Here is an 18,683-nt window from a genome sequence, read left to right on the forward strand (position 1 = left end):
TGTTTTGTCAGTGTCAATCCTGCTTTACTTTACTTCAGAGCACACCTTAAAGTCACCAAAAGCATATTATGACACTCTATAAGGGGGTAGTACTAGATATATTAATGCTGCACAATATCAATGTATTTATATATTTTTCTTTTTCTTATTCCTTTGCCCTTTTTTCCTTCTGTATCCCATTTATTATTAAAAATCAATAAAAAATATTTATTAAAAAAAAAGACACCAAAAGCAATGCTGTGCCCCTTCAAGCTTACAAAGCCACTTCCCACCAAACAGAAAAATTCTCCCTTTACTACCAACACCGGCCTAGCCCCAGCTGCCTCCCCACCACTTTGCAAACTTCAATTCCCAGAATCCCTCGCAGGCGCCGTCCCCTTGACGTCCTCCGACTCACAGATTGGCCCGAGCCGCCGCCGCCGCCCCTTCCCCGACCCCCCCCCGTCCCTTTGGTCAGCACGGCCGTCACTCCACGCCGGGCCAATGAAACGTTTAACGTCAAGGGCTAGCCCCAGCTGCCTCCCCACCACTTGGCAAACTTCAATTCCCAGAATCCCCCGCAGGCGCCGTCCCCTTGACGCCCTCCGACTCACAGATTGGCCCGAGCCGGCGCCGCCGCCGCCCCTTCCCCGATCCCGCCCCGTCCCTTTGGCCAGCACGGCCGTCACTCCACGCCGGGCCAATGAGACGTTTAACGTCGAGGGAGAGAGAGCGCTATTCTCGAAGCGCCCTTGCGCCCTCCGCGCGGCGTAAGGAGCGGCCGAGGGATCAGGGCTCGGTGGCGTAGATAGCGTGGCGCAGGCGCGCTGGAGGGAGGGGACGGCGGGCGAGAAAGGGGAAGGGGCGGGGGAGAGAGAGGAGGTGTTTTCCGAGCTCCAGACAGCTGGAGGGGGTAAACAGAGGAGGGGGCCGGGGAGGGCGAAGGTCCCAGCCAGCGGCTCCTGCTGCCTCCCAGCCGCCTCTCCGAGGGACCCCCTGCCGCGGCGCAGGGCTCGCGTCGCCCCCCTGCATGGAAGTTCAAGGGCTCCGTCCACTGGCTGTCGCGGCTGCTGAGCCTGCCCTGAGGAGGCCTGACAGGTGAGCACGGGGGTTGCAAGCCTCCAGGTGTGCGCGCGGGGCGGGGGCGTCCCCCCCGGGGTTGCAACTGGGTCTCCACGCTGACATTTCCCTGGAGGCGTTGGAGGGCGGGCATCGCATCCCTCTCCCCAAACTTCACCCCCCCCCAGGGAGTCTCCCCACCCCCCCACAAACTCCAGAAGTTTTCCAAGCCAGAGTTGGTAACTCTAGGTAAGTGCTGTTTCTTGCCCCCCCCTTCCCTCAGCAGCCCCCTCCCATCAGATGGGACGAGAGAGACTCCTAAGAACATAAGAAAAGCCCTACTGGATCAGACCAAGGCCCAGCAAGTCCAGCAGTCTGTTCAACCCCCCCCCCCTTGCGCTGCATCCGAGGGAGGCAGATTCCCAGGAGGGGTGCTTAACAGAGGATAGTAGAAAAGAGCAAGAGTCCAGTAGCACCTTAAAGACTAACAAGAATATTTTCTGGCAGGGTGTGAGCTTTCGTGAGCCACAGCTCACTTCTCTTGCTGTATGTAGTAATAGAAAAGAGCAAGGGTCCAGTAGCACCTTAAAGTCTAACAACAATATTTTCTGGCAGGGTAGGAGCTTCCGTGAGCCACAGCTCACTTCTTCAGATACAGCTAGAATGTGAATCCATCTGTCTTTAAGTAGAGGAGAGTGAATTCAGACAGATGGATTCACATTCTAGCTGTATCTGAAGAAGTGAGCTGTGGCTCACAGAAGCTCCTACCCTGCCAGAAAATATTGTTGTTAGACTTTAAGGTGCTACTGGACTCTTGCTCTAACACGGCTGTGAATTAACAGAGGATAGTTACTCCGCTGTCTTGTTTTCCCTTCGCGCCAGTCATGGTGTGGCCACTTGACTTTTCCTATCTAGATGTTCCTTCCGATGACTTATCTTCCCCATCCATTCCTCCTGGTGAAATCTCTTTTGAGGTATCTGCTTCCCCCTCCGCAAGTAAGTAATGGGTTAAAGACAGGGCAGATACCCAGGATCGCTTAAGATGGAACAGTTATTTCGCTGCCGGTTTCCTGTCCTGATCCATTGAGAGGTAACTTCACTTTCCATTACTCCTCATGCGAGAGATGTGTTTCATCCAGTGGCGCGTGGGACCTCTCTTTCTCTGAAGGCCTGAGCTCTTCTGATGTGTGGTTTAACATGTAGTGGGTTAAGGGCAGGGCAAACAGGATCCCTTAACCCAGAATATATATTTCCCTACCTTCTTCAGTCCCTGTTCTTTGAGAGGTAACTTGACTTTCCATTACTCCTCATGCGAGATATGTGTTTCATCCAGTGGCGCATGGGACCTCTCTTCCTCTGAAGGACTGAGCTCTTCTGATGTGTGGTTTAACATGTAGTGGGTTAAGGGCAGGGCAAATAGGATCACTTAACCCAGAATATATATTTCCCTGCCTTCTTCCTGTCCCTGTACTTTGAGAGCAAACTTCTAATTGTTTTAGTGGTTGGTCTGCAGTAAACAGCTAGATTAGATGTTGTATTTACACTCTAACAGTGCATTCCTAAGGAGAGTTACTCCAGTCTAAGCCCATTCATTTCAATGGGCTTAGACTGGAGTAACTCCTTAGGAATGCACTGTAAGCCACCTTGAGTTCTTCAGGGTAAAAAGGTGGTGAAGAAGAAGAGTTGGTTTTTATATGCCAACTTTCTCTACCACTTAAGGGAGACTCAAACCGGCTTACGATCACCTTCCCTTCCCCACAGCAGACACCCTGTGAGGTAGGTGGGGCTGAGAGAGCTAACAAAGCTGTAACTTGCCAAAGGTCACCCAGCTGGCTTCGTGTGTAGGAGTGGGGAAACAAATCCAGTTCACCAGATTAGCCTCCGCCGCTCATGTGGAGGAGTGGGGAATCAAACCCGGTTCTCCAGATCAGACTCCACCGCTCCAAACCACCCCTCTTAACCACTACACCACGCTGGTAAAGGTGCAAGCGCCAGGTCATTCCTGACCCATGGGGTGATGTCCCATCCCAATGTTTACCAGGCAGACTATGTTTACGAGGAAGTTTGCCAGTGCCTTCCCCAGTCATATCTACACTTTACCCCCATCGAGCTGGGTACTCGTTTTACCGACCTCAGAAGGATTGAAGGCTGAGTCAACCTTGAGCCGGCTACCTGAAACTGACTTGTTGGGTGGCCAATAAAGTTTTAAATAAATAAATTATTTGGCTTTTCCATACTCCATCCAACAGAGAGTGGCTCCATCTCTTCCCCCAAAGGTCTGGTCTCTTCTGATGTGTAGTCTACTGCTTTCTAGCAAGTAGGTGGTTAAGGGCAGTGCAAATACTCAGGATCACTTAACATGGAATAGTTATTGCACTGCCCTCCTCTCCTGATCCTCAAGTATGCACTTGATTTTGTATACTTTCTTTTAAGAGTGACGTGCTGCATCTCGTGGCACATGAGAACGCTCCTTTGCCCGTGGCTGGCTCCATTGCAAAATGCATACTCTTTCCTACCAGACACTGAGTTCAGGGCAAATGCCCTGGATCACTTGATGCAGGGTAATCTCTTTGCTGGTGTAAGCTCTGATTTGCAAAAGGTGATGCTGGAATAAATTTTGTTAGTCTTTAAGGAGCCACTGGGCTCCAGTTAAATTTTTCTATTGCAGCAGCAGAAGAGTGGGTTTTATACCCCGCTTTTCTTTACTGAAAGGCATCTCAAAGTGGCTACAATCACCTTTTCCCCCCCTCACAACAGGTACCTTGTGAGGTAACTGTAACTAGCCCAGGGTCACTCAGCAGGCTTCATGCAGAGGAGTGGGGAATCAAACCTGGTTCTCCAGATTAGAATTCGCCGCTCTTAACCACTGCAGCATGCTGGTTCTCTAGCTTGCTCAGACTAGCATGGCTACTCCTCTGGAATTAAAAACAGAGCCTTCTCCTTTTGCCCCAGTCAGTTAATCTTTATTACGGCAAACAGGCCATTCAAAAGCAGAAAGAAGTAAAAAAAACAAACCCCACTGTTATAAAGTTAATTATCTACATAGAATCTCAGCATACATCATTCTTCCTAATATATCTAACAGTTTAAGGGTTAGAATCTGAGTACATTATACACTGGATGTGATCTCAGTCAGTATTTTCATTGCAGAGAACAGAAACCTAGCCACAGACAATGGTAGTTCTTTGGTGAGCCCCTGACAGTAAGATTTTATTTATTTATTTAATTCATTTACCCGCCACCTTTATCCCCAATGGGGACCCAGAGTGGCTTACATCACTTTCCTTCCTCCATTTTATTACAACAACCTTGTGGGGAGGTTAGGCTGAGAGAGCATGGCTGGCCCAAGATGACCCAGCAAGCTTCCATGGCACGAATGGGGATTTGAACCTAGGTCTTCCAGATACTAGTTCAACACTCTTAACCACTGCACTGCATTTTGAGCGTGTTCTCTGAGCAGCCAACACAAGTTCCAATAAATCTAAGTTTTCTTGTACATAAATCTAAAATGGAAAAAACACATGAACCAATATTTCAATCAGGTTAGCAGAAAAAGGACAAAATCTACAACTAAATGGGATGATTTCGTATCTTCCTGTCAGGCATGTTCCAGTCCTTGTGAGGTCACTTGACGTTCCCCTGCTCTTCTGAAGTGAGAGAGATGCTCCTTTCAATGGCACATGAAATCACTCGTTACTCCATGGCCAGATCCCTTTCGAGCTCTCTTGTAATCCTTAGCAGGCTCTGGGTTCAAGGCAGATGCTTAGGATCACCTAACCAGAGCCAAAAGGAACCATCTTTACTTTTATCTTTGGCATGAGGCTTGCAGCTTACCTGTTCTGCTGCCAGCAGGTGATTCAAGGTTAGAACCACTTGTCAACCACAAGCCCCACTGGATTAGGGCCTTGTCTGTTTTCCCGAAACCTGGGACAGTTCCCAGATTGGGGAACAATGCTCCGAAGAGCCACAGTTGGCCCTTCAAAACAACATGGAAACATGAAGCTGCCGTATACTGAACCAGACCATCAAAGTCAGTATTGTCTACTCAGACCGGCAGTGGCTCTCCAGGGTCTCAGGCAGAGGTCTTTCATGTCACCTACTTGGAGATGCCAGGGATTGAACCTGGCTTCTCCAGTTAAAGGGACTAGGCAGGTAGGTGATGTGAAAGGCCTCTGCCTGAAACCCTGGAGAGCCGCTGCCAGTCTGAGTAGACAATACTTACTTTGATGGACCAAGGGTTGGATTCAGTATAAGGCAGCTTCATGTGTGTTCATGTGTTCAGCTTATCATGTAATTCTCCCCTCTTCTATATCTTCACAACCGGCTTGTGGGGTAGGTTAGCTTGAGAGATCTAGATTGTGACCTAATACATTGATCTCTAGGAAACAGGCCAAAAAAAAAAAAATGGCTTCAGACTTCTGAGCCTTTGCATATGTCTCCTATAATCATGAGAGCTTGTAAATTGGATTGGTGCCTCTTACATTGGATTGCATTGGTACCTGTCATGCACATCAGCACTGTAGATGCTGTTGCCTTCTCCCCAGAGTCTCTAAGCACATTTTATAATTACCTCCGTTAACTTTCTCTTGAATGTCCATTCAATCCTCGTAGCTCAGTTAAAGCTTAATTATAAAGGATGACAAAATAATCCAGAGCCACCACTGCAAAACATACTGCAAGGGTCTTGAACTGAACTTGTGTTTCTGAAGAAGTGAGCTGTGGCTCACGAAAGCTCATACCCTACCAGAAAATATTTTTGTTAGTCTTTAAGGTGCTACTGGACTCTTGCCCTTTTCTACTACTGCAGACAGACTAACATGGCTACCCACTGTGAATTGTGTTTCTGAGCAACCAGTACTTGGGGTTCCCCAGTTGGGATAGACAGTGATGTACCTTCTTCATAAAATTTGGAATCTCCTTTCTGTAGTAAGTTACCTGCAGAAACCGTAGAATAAGTTTAAAAAAAAAAAAACAAGCAGAAAGTGGTTTCTCTCCCCCTCCCTCCCCCCGGAATATAGGGGATAAACAGATCTCCCTAGATGTGTGTGAAACTATTGAAAAGGTCTTGGTCTGTTCTTCTAATGTACCCCACCACTGTTCAGGATTGGAAATGGAGCACGGTCTCACTGGTTGGTTCTGGTAGCTAGGACAACACAGGAAATGGCAAAAATTAGTTCCCAGCATTTAGGTTTGGGTCCCTGAGAACCAAGGAGTTTCAAGTTTCAAAACAACAACAACAAAAAACACCAGGTTTTGGACCCACCCACAATGCAGTTTTTGCTCTCTGCTTTCTCAGTAGGCTCTCGTTTGGCTTAATTTGAAAATTCAGGCCTATACCAGGTTTTGGCTGGCAGGATGGTGGAGCAAAGCAGAAATACTCTTCCAAATTCTCAACCAGCCCAAAAGTGCAAGGTTCTGATCACTAAATGAAATCCAGCTTTTTGTCCAAAACACTAAGTCCTCCTTGGGAAAGACTACAGAATCTTAATTACAATTAGTATCTGACGAAGGGAGCTTTGACACTTGAAAGCTTATACCTCAAAAACCTTGTCGGTTTCTAAGGTGTTGAAAGACACCTTAAGACAAATCTTAATTTATATTGTGCCTTGGAAAATGTTGCATGTTAATTAAAAAAAAAATTCTTATATTTTGTGGCGTAGCTAATAGGAATACTCATGTAACGCTGATTGAAGTGAATGGAATAGCTAAGCTTCCTAAGAAGAAAAGTTAGTTTTTATATGCCAACGTTTGCTACCACTTAAGGAAGAATCAAACCGGCTTACAATTACCTTCCGTTCCCCACAACAGACACCCTGTGAGGTAGGTGGGGCTAAGAGAGCTCTTAATACAACTGTGACTAGCCCAAGGTCACCCAGCTGGCTTCGTGTGTAGGAGTGGGGAAACCAACCTGGTTCTCCAGTTTAGCGTCCACCGCTCATGTGGAGGAGTGGGGAATCAAACCTGGTTCTCCCGATCAGAGTCCACCTCTCCAAACCACCGCTCTTAACCACTACACCACGCTGGTTCCTAAGCTTGCTCTGTGGTGGGCTGCAGCAGAGTCCCATTTGACCAACTTTGCTGAGTGTAGTAACATGGGAGTTAATTCAGTAGATCTTGAAACTTTAGGCCAGATTTTGGAACAGCGGAGCTACCTTGGGTAGTGAGACAGCTGGGCTTCCTTCTGTGTGTGACATATATACACACATAATACACACGGGCATACATATATATAATACATACACATATAGCATGTGCATCTAAGACATATATGTTGGCTGTATGTCAGTCCAGTGCATGGGGGAAGCGATGAAGCAAATTGGACTGTTAAAAAAATACTATCTTTCCCATATGGGCTAGAGACGATGTGTAATTGACTTTGTTTATATTTAAATTGTTTCTATCCTGCTTTCTTCCCCAAAGGTGCTTCTTTAGATGCTATTGGGGAAAATCGTACAAACAATCACATTGCTTGGTCAAGGGAATGTGTCTGTGTAAATAGGTCCCAGCCTTTCCTTCCCTCTCTGCCACCAGGTAATTTCAATGCTGTCACTATGGACCTGAACTCTACTGGAATGCTCGGATGCACGGCAGCCCCTCCACTAGCTTGCTTCCGTCGGCCCTGCTGCGAGAAGATGGCAAAAGCGAATATCACCAGAGACCTCATCCACAGGCAGCTCAAGGTGCTTCTTGTTTTATTTATTTTTTAAAACAACAACAACTTGGATTGTGCTTGACTGACCAGGGTAGCAGAAGGAAGGCAGCCACGCTGGAGCCGTGCGGCATAGGAGGAACCACACTTTTGAAAACACATATTCTGTATTGTCTCATGGGTTCTGTTCCGGCGTCATGGCCATACTATGGCTTGTTGGTTGGAAATGTACCCATGTGCTCCTCCTTCCCCCCTGCACTATCACATTTCCTCCTGTGCTGTCTCATTTGATATAACACTGATTGCAATAGCCTTGGGTTGCCCAATTTACAGCAAAAGAGGAAGTACGAGGGAGATGTAGGAACAACAGTTCATGTTCTGGCAGCCTAGTGACAGCTTGCTGTGACCTCCACCTTGGGCTTTAGTGAGGATACCTCTGAGTCAGTGCACGACTCGACGTTGAAGGTGGTGGTGTAGGCTGCTGATAGGCAACTGACCACCCAGGGATCCCGTCCAGCCTTCAAAGTCCCTTGTTCTGAGGATCTTTAGCCTGATCCTGTATTGAGCAGGCGTTGGACTACATGACCTGTATGGCCCCACCCAACTCTATGATTCTGTGACATCTGCTTTAGGACGTCAGCTCCCTCATTCTGTATGGGCAAAAGGGTTCTTCGGCCCCCTTCTTTTGCAACTGAAGAGAAGCAAGAGTTTTGTCAAGTTTTTGCTCCTTTACTATGCACATCGCGTCTGTCTCTTGTGGTGCAGCAGTGGCTCATGCAAAGCAGGTGCAAGTGGCCAAGGTGTACATGGGGAGGGCTCTGCTGTTGTTGCGTCCTGGAGAGCCCTTTGCCTGATGACAGTAGGTGGAGCCAATGTCACTCAACTGAAAACGCAGAGCCCCTGTTAAAAATGTGTTGCCAGACATGGATGTAGACTTCTGCAGAAAGCATGACAGTTGCCTATATGTGTGCAGCATGTGTGCAGAAATACTCCCTTTTTAACTTGCTGTAAAAAGATGGGTTCAGGCAAGTCCTTCTACCTTCAGTCAACTCTTGCAGTTGTTGAGTGTATGAGATCAAGTGGGGGACTAGATTTTCAGTTTTGTACAACATGTATACCCAGTTGCTCTAAGAGGTCTCACTTGTGGACCCCCCCCCCTGCATTCCAGCTGGCTGTTGATGAAGAAGAACAGTTGGTTTCTATATGCCGACTTTCTCTGCCACTTAAGGGAGAATCAAACTGGCTTACAATCACCTTCCCTTCCTCTCCCCACAACACCCTGTGAGGTAGGTGAGGCTGAGAGAGTGTGACTAGCCCAAGGTAACTCAGCTGGCTTCATGTGGAGGAGTGGGGAAACAAATCCAGTTCACCAGATTAGCCTCCGCCGCTCATGTGGAGGAGTGGGGAATCAAACCCAGTTCTCCAGATCAGACTCCACCGCTCCAAACCACCACTATACCATGCTGGCTTTTGGAAGTCTGAGTTTCACCAAGACTGAGCCTTTTCTCAAATGCCTCAATTGATTCTTTTGATTTATTTATTTATTTTGATTTATTTATTTCCAAGACTTTATAACCTGCCCTATGTTTGAAGCAATTCACAGAATCCAGATATCAAACAACATAAAAACAAACAGTAAAACTACCTATAATAAAATATAGTGGTCAAAACCAACTCACCCTTTTTTTTAAACAACTTAAAAGTCCATTTACAAGAGAACAACAGATAATCAAATCTACATTTAAAAATAAGACCGATTACTATTCTAGTCTAGAGAAGAGGGTCACCTGAAGTCAGAGAACAAAATCTCTTTGGAAGAGAGCCGTTTTACAGAGCTTTCTGCCAATCAGGTTTTCTCCTGCACTCCACTTGGCAGAGTGTTCTATGAGAGGGGTCAATGATTGAGAAAGCTGTAGGCCTTGAACTCACCAGACACACCACTTTTGAAGAGAGCACCTCAATTAGACGACACTGTGCAGATTTAAGCTGGCCGCTGGGCCTATGTAGGGAGAGGTACTTCAGATACATGGGTCCCAGGTCATAAAGTGTTTCAAAGGACTTTATCTTGTGTCCAGGATCAAATAGGCATAAGTGTAGCTGTTGTAAAGCTGGGGTCAATCTGTGCCCCGTTCCCACCAAATGGCAGGCTGTTGTATTATCCCAGCAGCTTTCAAGAGCAGCCCCACATACTGCATGTTACGGTAATTCAGTCTGGACGTCGTGAAACCGTGAATAAATGTGATCCTCAGTGATTTGGTTGCACAGGTGTGCGTGAGGGGCCTCATCACACACCTAGCTATTCACTGAAGCATATAGCACTTGCTTCTTAAATAGATGTGTACCTGACAACTCTGCTTTCACAGAAACACCTAGCTTTCTGCTGTTGCTCAAGAGAGAAGCCATTTGAATCTGAATGTGTTGCAAAAAGAAACCCGAACAGGCTCATTTGTGCTTTATTTGCTTTCAGGTGTCTGAGACCAGAGTTCTGCAACTGTGGGCTTATTGTTACAGTTCTTTTATGTTTGATGTTCTACATTGGCTACAAATAGCAAACTGTTTTCCTACCCAGAAATGTATTTGTGGAAGGAGGGGAAGCATGCATAGCATAATGTGGGTATGGCTAGTGGAAGTATTTTGTTTCTAATGCATGTTGATCTTCCTCCTGTTGTTAAATACTACCTGTTGTTAAATACTACCATACTGTGTGTAAGTGCAGTCAAGTCGCTTCCGACTCATGGCGATCCTATGAACCTCCATACTAGGAAACAGCAGTTCCTTGGATTTTTTAAAAAGGTATTTGATTCTTCAATTATGTAGGTTAAATTACAAAATTGCTTGTGTCCAAGATCTCTTAATAACTGAATGCAATACATGCAGACGCTTGCTGTAGACAGTGAACTCTAACTGTGTTAAGAATTCCTGGTGTTCAATTGATCCTAAAAAGTCCCCATGTGCTAAGTATGATGTCTGTTTGCTCTTTTAGGAGACAGGTGCCCTCAGCTTTGAACGACACTATCACGTTACTGACCCATTCATTCGGCGCCTGGGCTTGGAGGCAGAACTGCAAGTAAGTGGGCACTGTAACAATTAAAATAACCTTTCTGTCCCATGATAAGAATGTGCTTTCCCTCTGGGAAGAATAGATGCCAGCCAGAATTAATCAAGGTCCCTGTAGAGCCTTACTGTTCAACTAATTAAAACAATAACCCCCTTGTAGGGGAACCAGCCATTAAAATAGACCTCACAAGGTCAGGTGATGACTTTCACCTATTCGTAATTCCGGGAAGGTGGTGTAATGTCATAGTTGATAAATAGAACCATTTGACATATCACTTTGGAGTGTTCAAAGTGTTTTGCACGTGGGATCTGTGCACTAGTCCTGCCAGGTAGGTCAGCTATCCACTATACCACAAAGTTGAGGCTGTAGCTTTCACAACAGTAGCTTGACTGAGCTGGTGGCAGAGGTGAGATTTTAACCCCATCGGGGGGGGGGGGAGGCAACTTCCTGGATTATGGCCCGGTCTCTTCCAGTTCTGTCTTATGTGTGATTACTCAAAGGTAAGTCTCGTGGGGTTCAGTGGGACTTGACTTCCAATTCAGAGTATGGAGGATTCCACTGTATCACATTAGCTTTTGAGAGTGTGAGCTGGGAAGCCATCGATTCACATGTTTTCTCCCCAATAGGTTCTCATGTTTGCTTCAGGCAAGCTCCAGTTCCCTTCCCCACAGCCCCATTTGTGACACTCTGGAACTCCAGATGTGCTATGCGTCAAAATGCATTAGAATGGGGGTGTGTGCTGAGTCTTTCTAAGCCCATGACGGGATACAAATGTAACAACTAGAATCCCTAATGGCAACAGACTATTTTATGTGGTAAGCTGTTACATTATAACTATTATGTGAGACCACTCCATCATTCCATCCAGACATCATGATAAAGTGTGTTTTATTGAAACCCCAGTTAGTTGCAATATCTGAATGTCAAGGGTCCAACAAACTGGGGTTTAATGGATCCACCAAGATTTCAAACTCAGGGTTTTCCGCTGATTTGTTAACTATGGTTTGTGTTCATCATGGTTTTTATGACAACTAAATTCGCAAACCTGCTTGAAGTGCTGCTGCCCCCCGTAGCTACCTGGCCATGGAGACTCTAGCATGGAGGGAGGCAAGCAGACAAGCTGGTGTATATACACACCCCAGCCAGCTTTGTTACTTACCGGTCAAGGTAAAGACCTGTGTAACTTTTTCAATCTTGTTTGTGCAGGGTCACACTGGCTGTGTCAACTGTCTGGAATGGAACGAGAAGGGAAAGTGAGTATGTCTTAAGGATGAACAAACACATAGCGTAGTTTTTCAGGTCAGAATGGATTCAGTCCCGTAAATGGTGATGAGTGGCTGATTTTATGATGAGCTGCTTCTTTGCCTGCTGCTTTACTTCTCTTCTAGAAGTAATCATTTACAGGTGGTTTTTTAAAAAAGGATGAGACACGTTTGTGGAGGACGGGTGGGTCAGCTGACTGTTAGTTATGGCAGTAACGTGGGGCCTCATTGGTAATATGGCTCTGAATATCAGATTCTGTGGATGAACAGGGGAAGGCCTTCACTCTCTGGCTTCTTAGAGATGTCTAGTTGGCCCACCAGAGAGGTAAAAACAGCCTTGGAAAGGACTCTGGCCCCACCTCCCCTGATAGAGGGGGGAGGGAAAGAGGGAGAGGGCCTGGTCCCAACCCCCAACAGGGGAGAGGGATGGAGCATACTCACCTCAGCTTGTGCCCCCCCCCCCCGCCCAGGCAGGGCAGGGGGCTGCCAGCTTGCAGTGGCGGCAGTTTCTGCCCTCCTCATGGGGGCCACCAGCTCACAGCAGTTGGGGCTTTTGCTCTATTGGACACATGAAGCTGCCTTATGCTGAATCGGACCCGGGGTCCATCAAAGTCAGTATTGTCTACTCAGACCGGCAGCGGCTCTCCAGGGTCTCAGGCAGGGTTTTTTTTTCACATCACCTGCTTCCCTGGTCCCTTTAACTGGAGATGCCAGGGATTGAACCTGGGACCTTCTGCATGCCAAGCAGAGGCTCTGCCACTGAGCCACAGCACCTCCCCATTCCCTATTCATGACGATGGCTTGGGGTGTGTGTGTGGAGATCATCAGCCCATCAGGACTTTCCTTGGTAGTCCTAATGGCCAGTCTGCCACTGTGGATAAACAGGCTGCTTTAATCAGTAGACCTTTGGCATGTTCTCGCATGGCAATCCTTGGATTCGTTTCATGCATTATGATGTCATGGCATTCAGGGAGAATGTATTGCTGAAATGGGAGGAGCTAAGCTGAGCATGTCATGCTGTAAGGTACAGAAGTTAATGTCTTGGCAGTCCCATCTGGAGACTTTGCTGAGGGTTACCGAAACAGTAACTGTCCTGTGTTTGCTATGACAGCTGCGATGCTAGTTCTCCAGTGTCATAGAGGCTAGGACATTAGCCTAGGATCTTAGAGACCCAGGTTCAAATCCTCCCTTTGCCATTCAACTACTTTGGCTCGTTGTTCTCGCTCTTAGCATCACCTAACTGATGGGGTGTTTGGGAGAAAAGTTGGGATACTATATACTGTTTTTCAATTTAAATGTTTTAAATTTTAAAATATACCTTTCATTCTAGGTTGCAGGGTTCTCGTGGCAGTTTAGCAACATCTTAAAATTATAGTGCACTAAAATTAATAAACCAGGGGTTAGCTTAAAATTATCAGAAGGCATCAAAAAATTCTAGGTAGACTGGCTTATTCTTACCAGTAGCTGACACCCTTGTATATTGGGAAATCAGAGTCAGTGTGGTGTAGTGATTAGTGTCAGACTAGGATCTGGGAGATCTGGGTTCAAATTCACCTTCCATGAAAGCTCCCTGGATGACCTTTGGCCTAACCTATTACACATGGTGGTGGTGGTGAGGATAAAATGAAAGGGAATGTTGTAAGCTGGTTTGGTTCCCCCAGTGAAGAAAAAAGGAGGCAAAATATACTTTTTTCCTCCGAGTGGTATATACAGCTCTGCATGGAAAACTCATCTGCTCGAGGACTCAGTTTCTGTAATAGATATGAAGAAGAAGAGTTGGTTTTTATATGCTGACTTTCTCTACCACTTAAGGGAGAATCAAACTGGCTTACAATCACCTTCCCTTCCCCTCCCCACAACAGACACCCTGTGAGGTAGGTGGGGCTGAGAGAGTGTGACTAGCCCAAGGTCACCCAGCTGGCTTAATGTGTAGGAACAGGGAAACCAACTAGGTTCACCAGATCAGCGTCCGCCACTCATGTGGAGGAGTGGGGAATCAAACCTGGTTCTCCAGATTAAACTCCACCCCTCCAAACCATCTCTCTTAACCACTACACCACTCTGGCTCAGAGGGGTACTTGCCAATGGCTGTGGGAGAAATGCTTGAAATGATAGTAATTTTTGCACAGCTGGCAACAGCTTCCAGCTTGAAAATTTTTTTCTCTCCTTTGGCTTCTCAGCTTGCTGGCCTCTGGCTCAGATGATCAGCACACCATCGTGTGGGATCCCTTGCACCAGAAGAAGCTGCTTTCCATGCACACAGGGCATACGGCAAACATCTTCTCCGTCAAGGTGAGCTGGGCTCCTGTGTGGGGGGGGGGCAGGTTGTCTCCTCAAACAGCATCTGTGATAACAAGTTTTAATCACTCCATTCAAAGAAAAAGAACCTTCTGAAGCTACTGAAAAGGTGCCCCCAGTTCAGGCAGCAGATTTGTTTTTGAAGAAAAGGCTGTAATGGGAGTACTTATTAAGAAGCAGCAGAAGAAGAGTTGGTTTTTATATGCCAACTTTCTCTACCACTGTAAGGAAGAATCAAACCAGCTTTCAATCACATTCCCTTTTCCTCCAGTTCACCAGATTAGCCTCCCCCACTCTTGTGGAGGAGTGGGGAATCACACCCGGTTCTCCAGATCAGAGTCCATTGCTCCAAACCACCGCTCTTAACCACTACACCACGCTGGCTCTCTTAAGGATTTATACACTGCTTATATGCTAATTTTGTGATTTTATGTCTATTTGTGTTGTAGGTTTACATGAGCATGTTGGTTTGGTAGGCTATTGCAGGGCCTTATATATGTTATTGATTTTATAAAGGTAAAGGTCCCCTGTGCAAGCACCGGGTCATTCCTGACCCATGAAGTGACGTCACATCCTGACGTTTACTAGGCAGACTTTGTTTACGGTGTGGTTTGCCAGTGCCTTCCCCAGTCATCTTCCCTTTACCCCCAGCAAGCTGGGTACTCATTGACTGACCTCGGAAGGATGGAAGGCTGAGTCAACCTTGAGCCGGCTACCTGAAACCAACTTCCGTCGGGATTGAACTCAGGTTGTGAGCAGAGCTTGGACTGCAGTACTGCAGTTTACCACTCTGCGCCATGGGGCTCGTGTTACTGATTTTAGCCTGTAATAAATACATACATATTTTGCATTGACATAATATATTGTATAACCTTTGGCCTTGAATGTTGATTTTCTTTCTTGACCTTTGGGTACGTAATTATGTTGTTTTTAGGGTTAAATCTCTTTCCCCTTTGTTGTTGGTGTAGCATACACATTCAGGGCGTGCCTCGCAGTCTGTACACTTCGGTTTTATAGTGAACAGATGGAGCTGTCTGTACCCCTGAAAGCTGAAAGTGTACACACCATAACAATCGAGCCCAAGTGCATCAGGCTTCATGCATGGAGGCGCCTGTGTTAACATTGTATGTGCGCATGCCATGGGGATGCAGCCAGTTGGCACGATCTCTCTCCTTCCCCCGTACTCCAGAGTGATCTGGAGACCAAGTCCTATGAGGAAAGGTTGAAGGAGCTGAATATGTTTAGCCTGAAGAGGAGAAGACTGAGAGGGGATATGATAACCATCTTCAAGTACTTGAAGGGCTGTCATATAGAGGAGGGTGCTGAGTTGTTTTCTGTTGCCCCAGAAGGTCGGACCAGGACCAGCACGCTGAAATTAAATCAAAAGAGTTTCCTTCTAGACATTAGGAAGAACTTTATAACAGAGCAGTTCCTCAGTGGAACAGGCTTCCTCGGGAGGTGGTAAGCTCTCCTTCCCTGGAGGTTTTTAAGAAGAGATTAGATGGCCATCTGTCAGCAATGCTGATTCTATGACCTTAAGCAGATGATGAGAGGGAGGGCATCTTGGCCATCTTCTGGGCATGGAGTAGGGGTTACTGGGGGTGTGTGGGGGAGGTAGTTGTGAATTTCCTACATTGTGCAAGGGATTCGACTAAATGATCCTGGTGGTTCCTTGCAACTCTATGATTCTATTATTCTACCCTGGGGCATGTGTATTCTGAGCGTCTGTGCTGGGCTTCAATTACCTGATGTATTATGCGTGGTGCGGTCTTGAATGACAGTACCCAGGCTTTAGCTCTAAAGCCTGGGGCTGCTCACAGGCACCCTCCCTTGGCTGTGGCCAGGTCCAGCATGAGAAGCTGCTCTCGCCGTTGGCAGGTTTCTGCTCTGAACCATCTTGCTTTGCTTTTCCATAGTTCTTGCCACATGCAGAGGATCGGATACTCATCACCGGGGCTGCCGATTCCAAGGTGCATGTCCATGACTTGACTGTTAAAGAAACCATCCATATGTTTGGGGATCACAAAAACAGAGTCAAGCGCATTGCCACGGCTCCCATGTGGCCCAACACCTTCTGGAGCGCGGCAGAGGATGGGCTTATCCGGTAAGAGTGCTTTGCTCTTCCGTTTGGAGGAGCCATAGTTACCATAGCTCCCCCCCCTCTCCTCCCCATCTTGCCAAAAATGACAAGAGCAGTAAACCTCTGAGGATCACGATGGGTAGCCGTGTTAGTCTGTCACTAGCAGTAGAAAAGAGCAAGAGTCCAGTAGCACCTTAAAGACTAACAAAGCTTCTGGCAGGGTATGAGCTTTCGTGAGCCACAGCTCACTTCTTCAGATAAAGCTAGAATGTGATCACATTCTAGCTGTATCTGAAGAAGTGAGCTGTGGCTCACGAAAGCTCATGTGTGTGTGTGTGTGTGTGTGTGTGTGTGTGTGTGTGTGTTAAGTGCCATCAAGTCGCTTCCGACTCATGGCGACCCTATGAACGAAAGTCCTCCAAAATGTCCTATCTTTGACAGCCTTGCTCAGATCTTGCAAACTGAAAGCTGTGGCTTCCTTTATTGAGTCAATCCATCTCTTGTTGGGTCTTCCTCTTTTCCTGCTGCCCTCAACCTTTCCTAGCATGACTGTCTTTTCCAGTGACTTGTCGTCTCATGGCATGACCAAAATACGATTGCCGCAGTTTAGTCATTTTAGCTTCTAGGGTCAGTTCAGGCTTGATTTGATCTATAACCCATTGATTTGTTTTTTTGGCAGTCCGCGGAATCCGTAACACTCTCCTCCAACACCACATTTCAAAGGAATCTATTTTCTTCCTATCAGCTTATTTCACTGTCCAGCTTTCACACCCATACATAGTAATAGGGAATACGATGGCATGAATTAATCTAGTCTTGGTGGCCAGTGATGCATCCTTACACTTCAAAATCTTTTCTAGCTCCTTCATGGCTGCCCTTCCCAGTCTCAATCTCCTTCTGATTTCTTGGCTGCAGTCTCCCTTTTGGTTGATGGTGGAGCCAAGGAATAGAAAGTCTTGAACAATTTCAATTTCCTCATTGTCAGTCTTAAAGTTGTGTAATTCTCCTGTAGTCATTACTTTTGTTTTCTTGATGTCCAGCTGTAGTCCTGCTTTGGCACTTTCTCTTTTAACTTTCAGCAGTAGTCGTTTCAAATCTTCACTATAATGTACTGTCATCAACATATCTCAAATTATTAATGTTCCTCCAATTTTCACTCCACCTTCATCTAAATCTAACGAAAGCTCATACCCTGCCATAAATTTTGTTAGTCTTTAAGGTGCTACTGGACTCTTGCTCTTTTCCTCTGAGGATGCTAAGGATGCTGTATTAGACATGATATATCCTCAGCTTTGGGTGGGGTGGAGAACGTAAATGTGACACCAGTTTCAATTTTTGTATAAGTTGCGGTTAGAACAACCCCCTATGAAGCGTCCTTATGCTGTTGCAGGATCATCAAACCTGGCTCAGCAGAGAAGGGTCTTCTTGGCATCTTCTACGTTAGCCTTTGACTCAATGCTATCAAGGATTGAATCAGAGATGTGCCATACCACAGAGCCCACGTTATTCCTCAATCTGCTCATTTAAAAAATCACAGCCCAACCTTTCTAAGAAAGTTGCTCGGAATACGGCTCTCACTTTCCAGGGTGGGCCAGAGATCAGTTCCTTCCACCGGCATTTCTGATCCTGAGGATATTTGTTGAGATGCTTTCGTCCCTGTCCCTTTCAGACAGTACGACCTGCGAGAGAACAGCAAGCACTCGGAAGTCCTGATAGACCTGACGGAATACTGTGGGCAGCTTGTGGAGGCCAAATGTCTCACTGTCAACCCACAAGACAACAATTACCTAGCAGTGGGAGCCAGTGGGCCCTTTGTGCGGATCTATGACATACGCATGATCCACAACCACAGGTAACTGTGTCCAATGTAGGTAATACAAGGCCCTGCTTGTGATGAGGTCAGGCCCTTAAGTGAAAGCATTGACATGATTAGAACTTAGAACAGGTCAGGTCCCTAAGTGAAATCATATGACAGGATTAGAATTCAGAACAAAGGGATGAAGGGCCAATTGAAGTACTCTCTAGAGTGGACAGCAATTTAAAAATATCTTATAACTCCAAGAACAGTTGCGGTGCTAGTCTATTGCAATAGGAACAGGAATCTTGACACATGTCTATAAAAATCCCTGCCAAATTAAGTGGTAGAGCATCTTCTCGGCATGCAGAAGGTCCCAGGTTCAATCCCTGGCATCTCCAGTGAAAGGGACTAGGCAAGTAGGTGAGGTGAAAGACCTCTGCCTGAGACCCTGGAGAGCTTCTGCCGGTCTGAGTAGACAATACTGACTTTGATGGACCAAA

At 46.5% G+C, this 18,683-nt stretch overlaps 1 protein-coding gene across 2 annotated transcripts in view; it reads left to right on the forward strand.

Annotated features, from left to right (window-relative positions):
• Window positions 1-963: 963 nt before the first annotated feature.
• The window catches only part of WDTC1 (WD and tetratricopeptide repeats 1), a 33,227-nt gene continuing 15,507 nt past the window's right edge, over window positions 964-18,683 (forward strand). Inside the window, exons 1-7 of one of the 2 annotated variants that reach the window (XM_056847668.1) lie at window positions 964-1,077; window positions 7,570-7,718; window positions 10,671-10,754; window positions 11,952-11,998; window positions 14,188-14,299; window positions 16,222-16,409; window positions 18,055-18,237. In XM_056847668.1, coding sequence (XP_056703646.1) covers window positions 7,590-7,718; window positions 10,671-10,754; window positions 11,952-11,998; window positions 14,188-14,299; window positions 16,222-16,409; window positions 18,055-18,237 — 743 coding nt within the window. In that variant the 5' untranslated portion in view covers window positions 964-1,077; window positions 7,570-7,589. Of the gene's footprint in view, window positions 1,078-7,569; window positions 7,719-10,670; window positions 10,755-11,951; window positions 11,999-14,187; window positions 14,300-16,221; window positions 16,410-18,054; window positions 18,238-18,683 lie in introns of those variants that run through there. The other variant, XM_056847669.1, reaches the window with a different exon arrangement.

Source organism: Euleptes europaea, chromosome 3, assembly GCF_029931775.1.
Source record: "Euleptes europaea isolate rEulEur1 chromosome 3, rEulEur1.hap1, whole genome shotgun sequence".
NCBI classification, from domain to species: Eukaryota; Metazoa; Chordata; class Lepidosauria; order Squamata; family Sphaerodactylidae; genus Euleptes; species Euleptes europaea.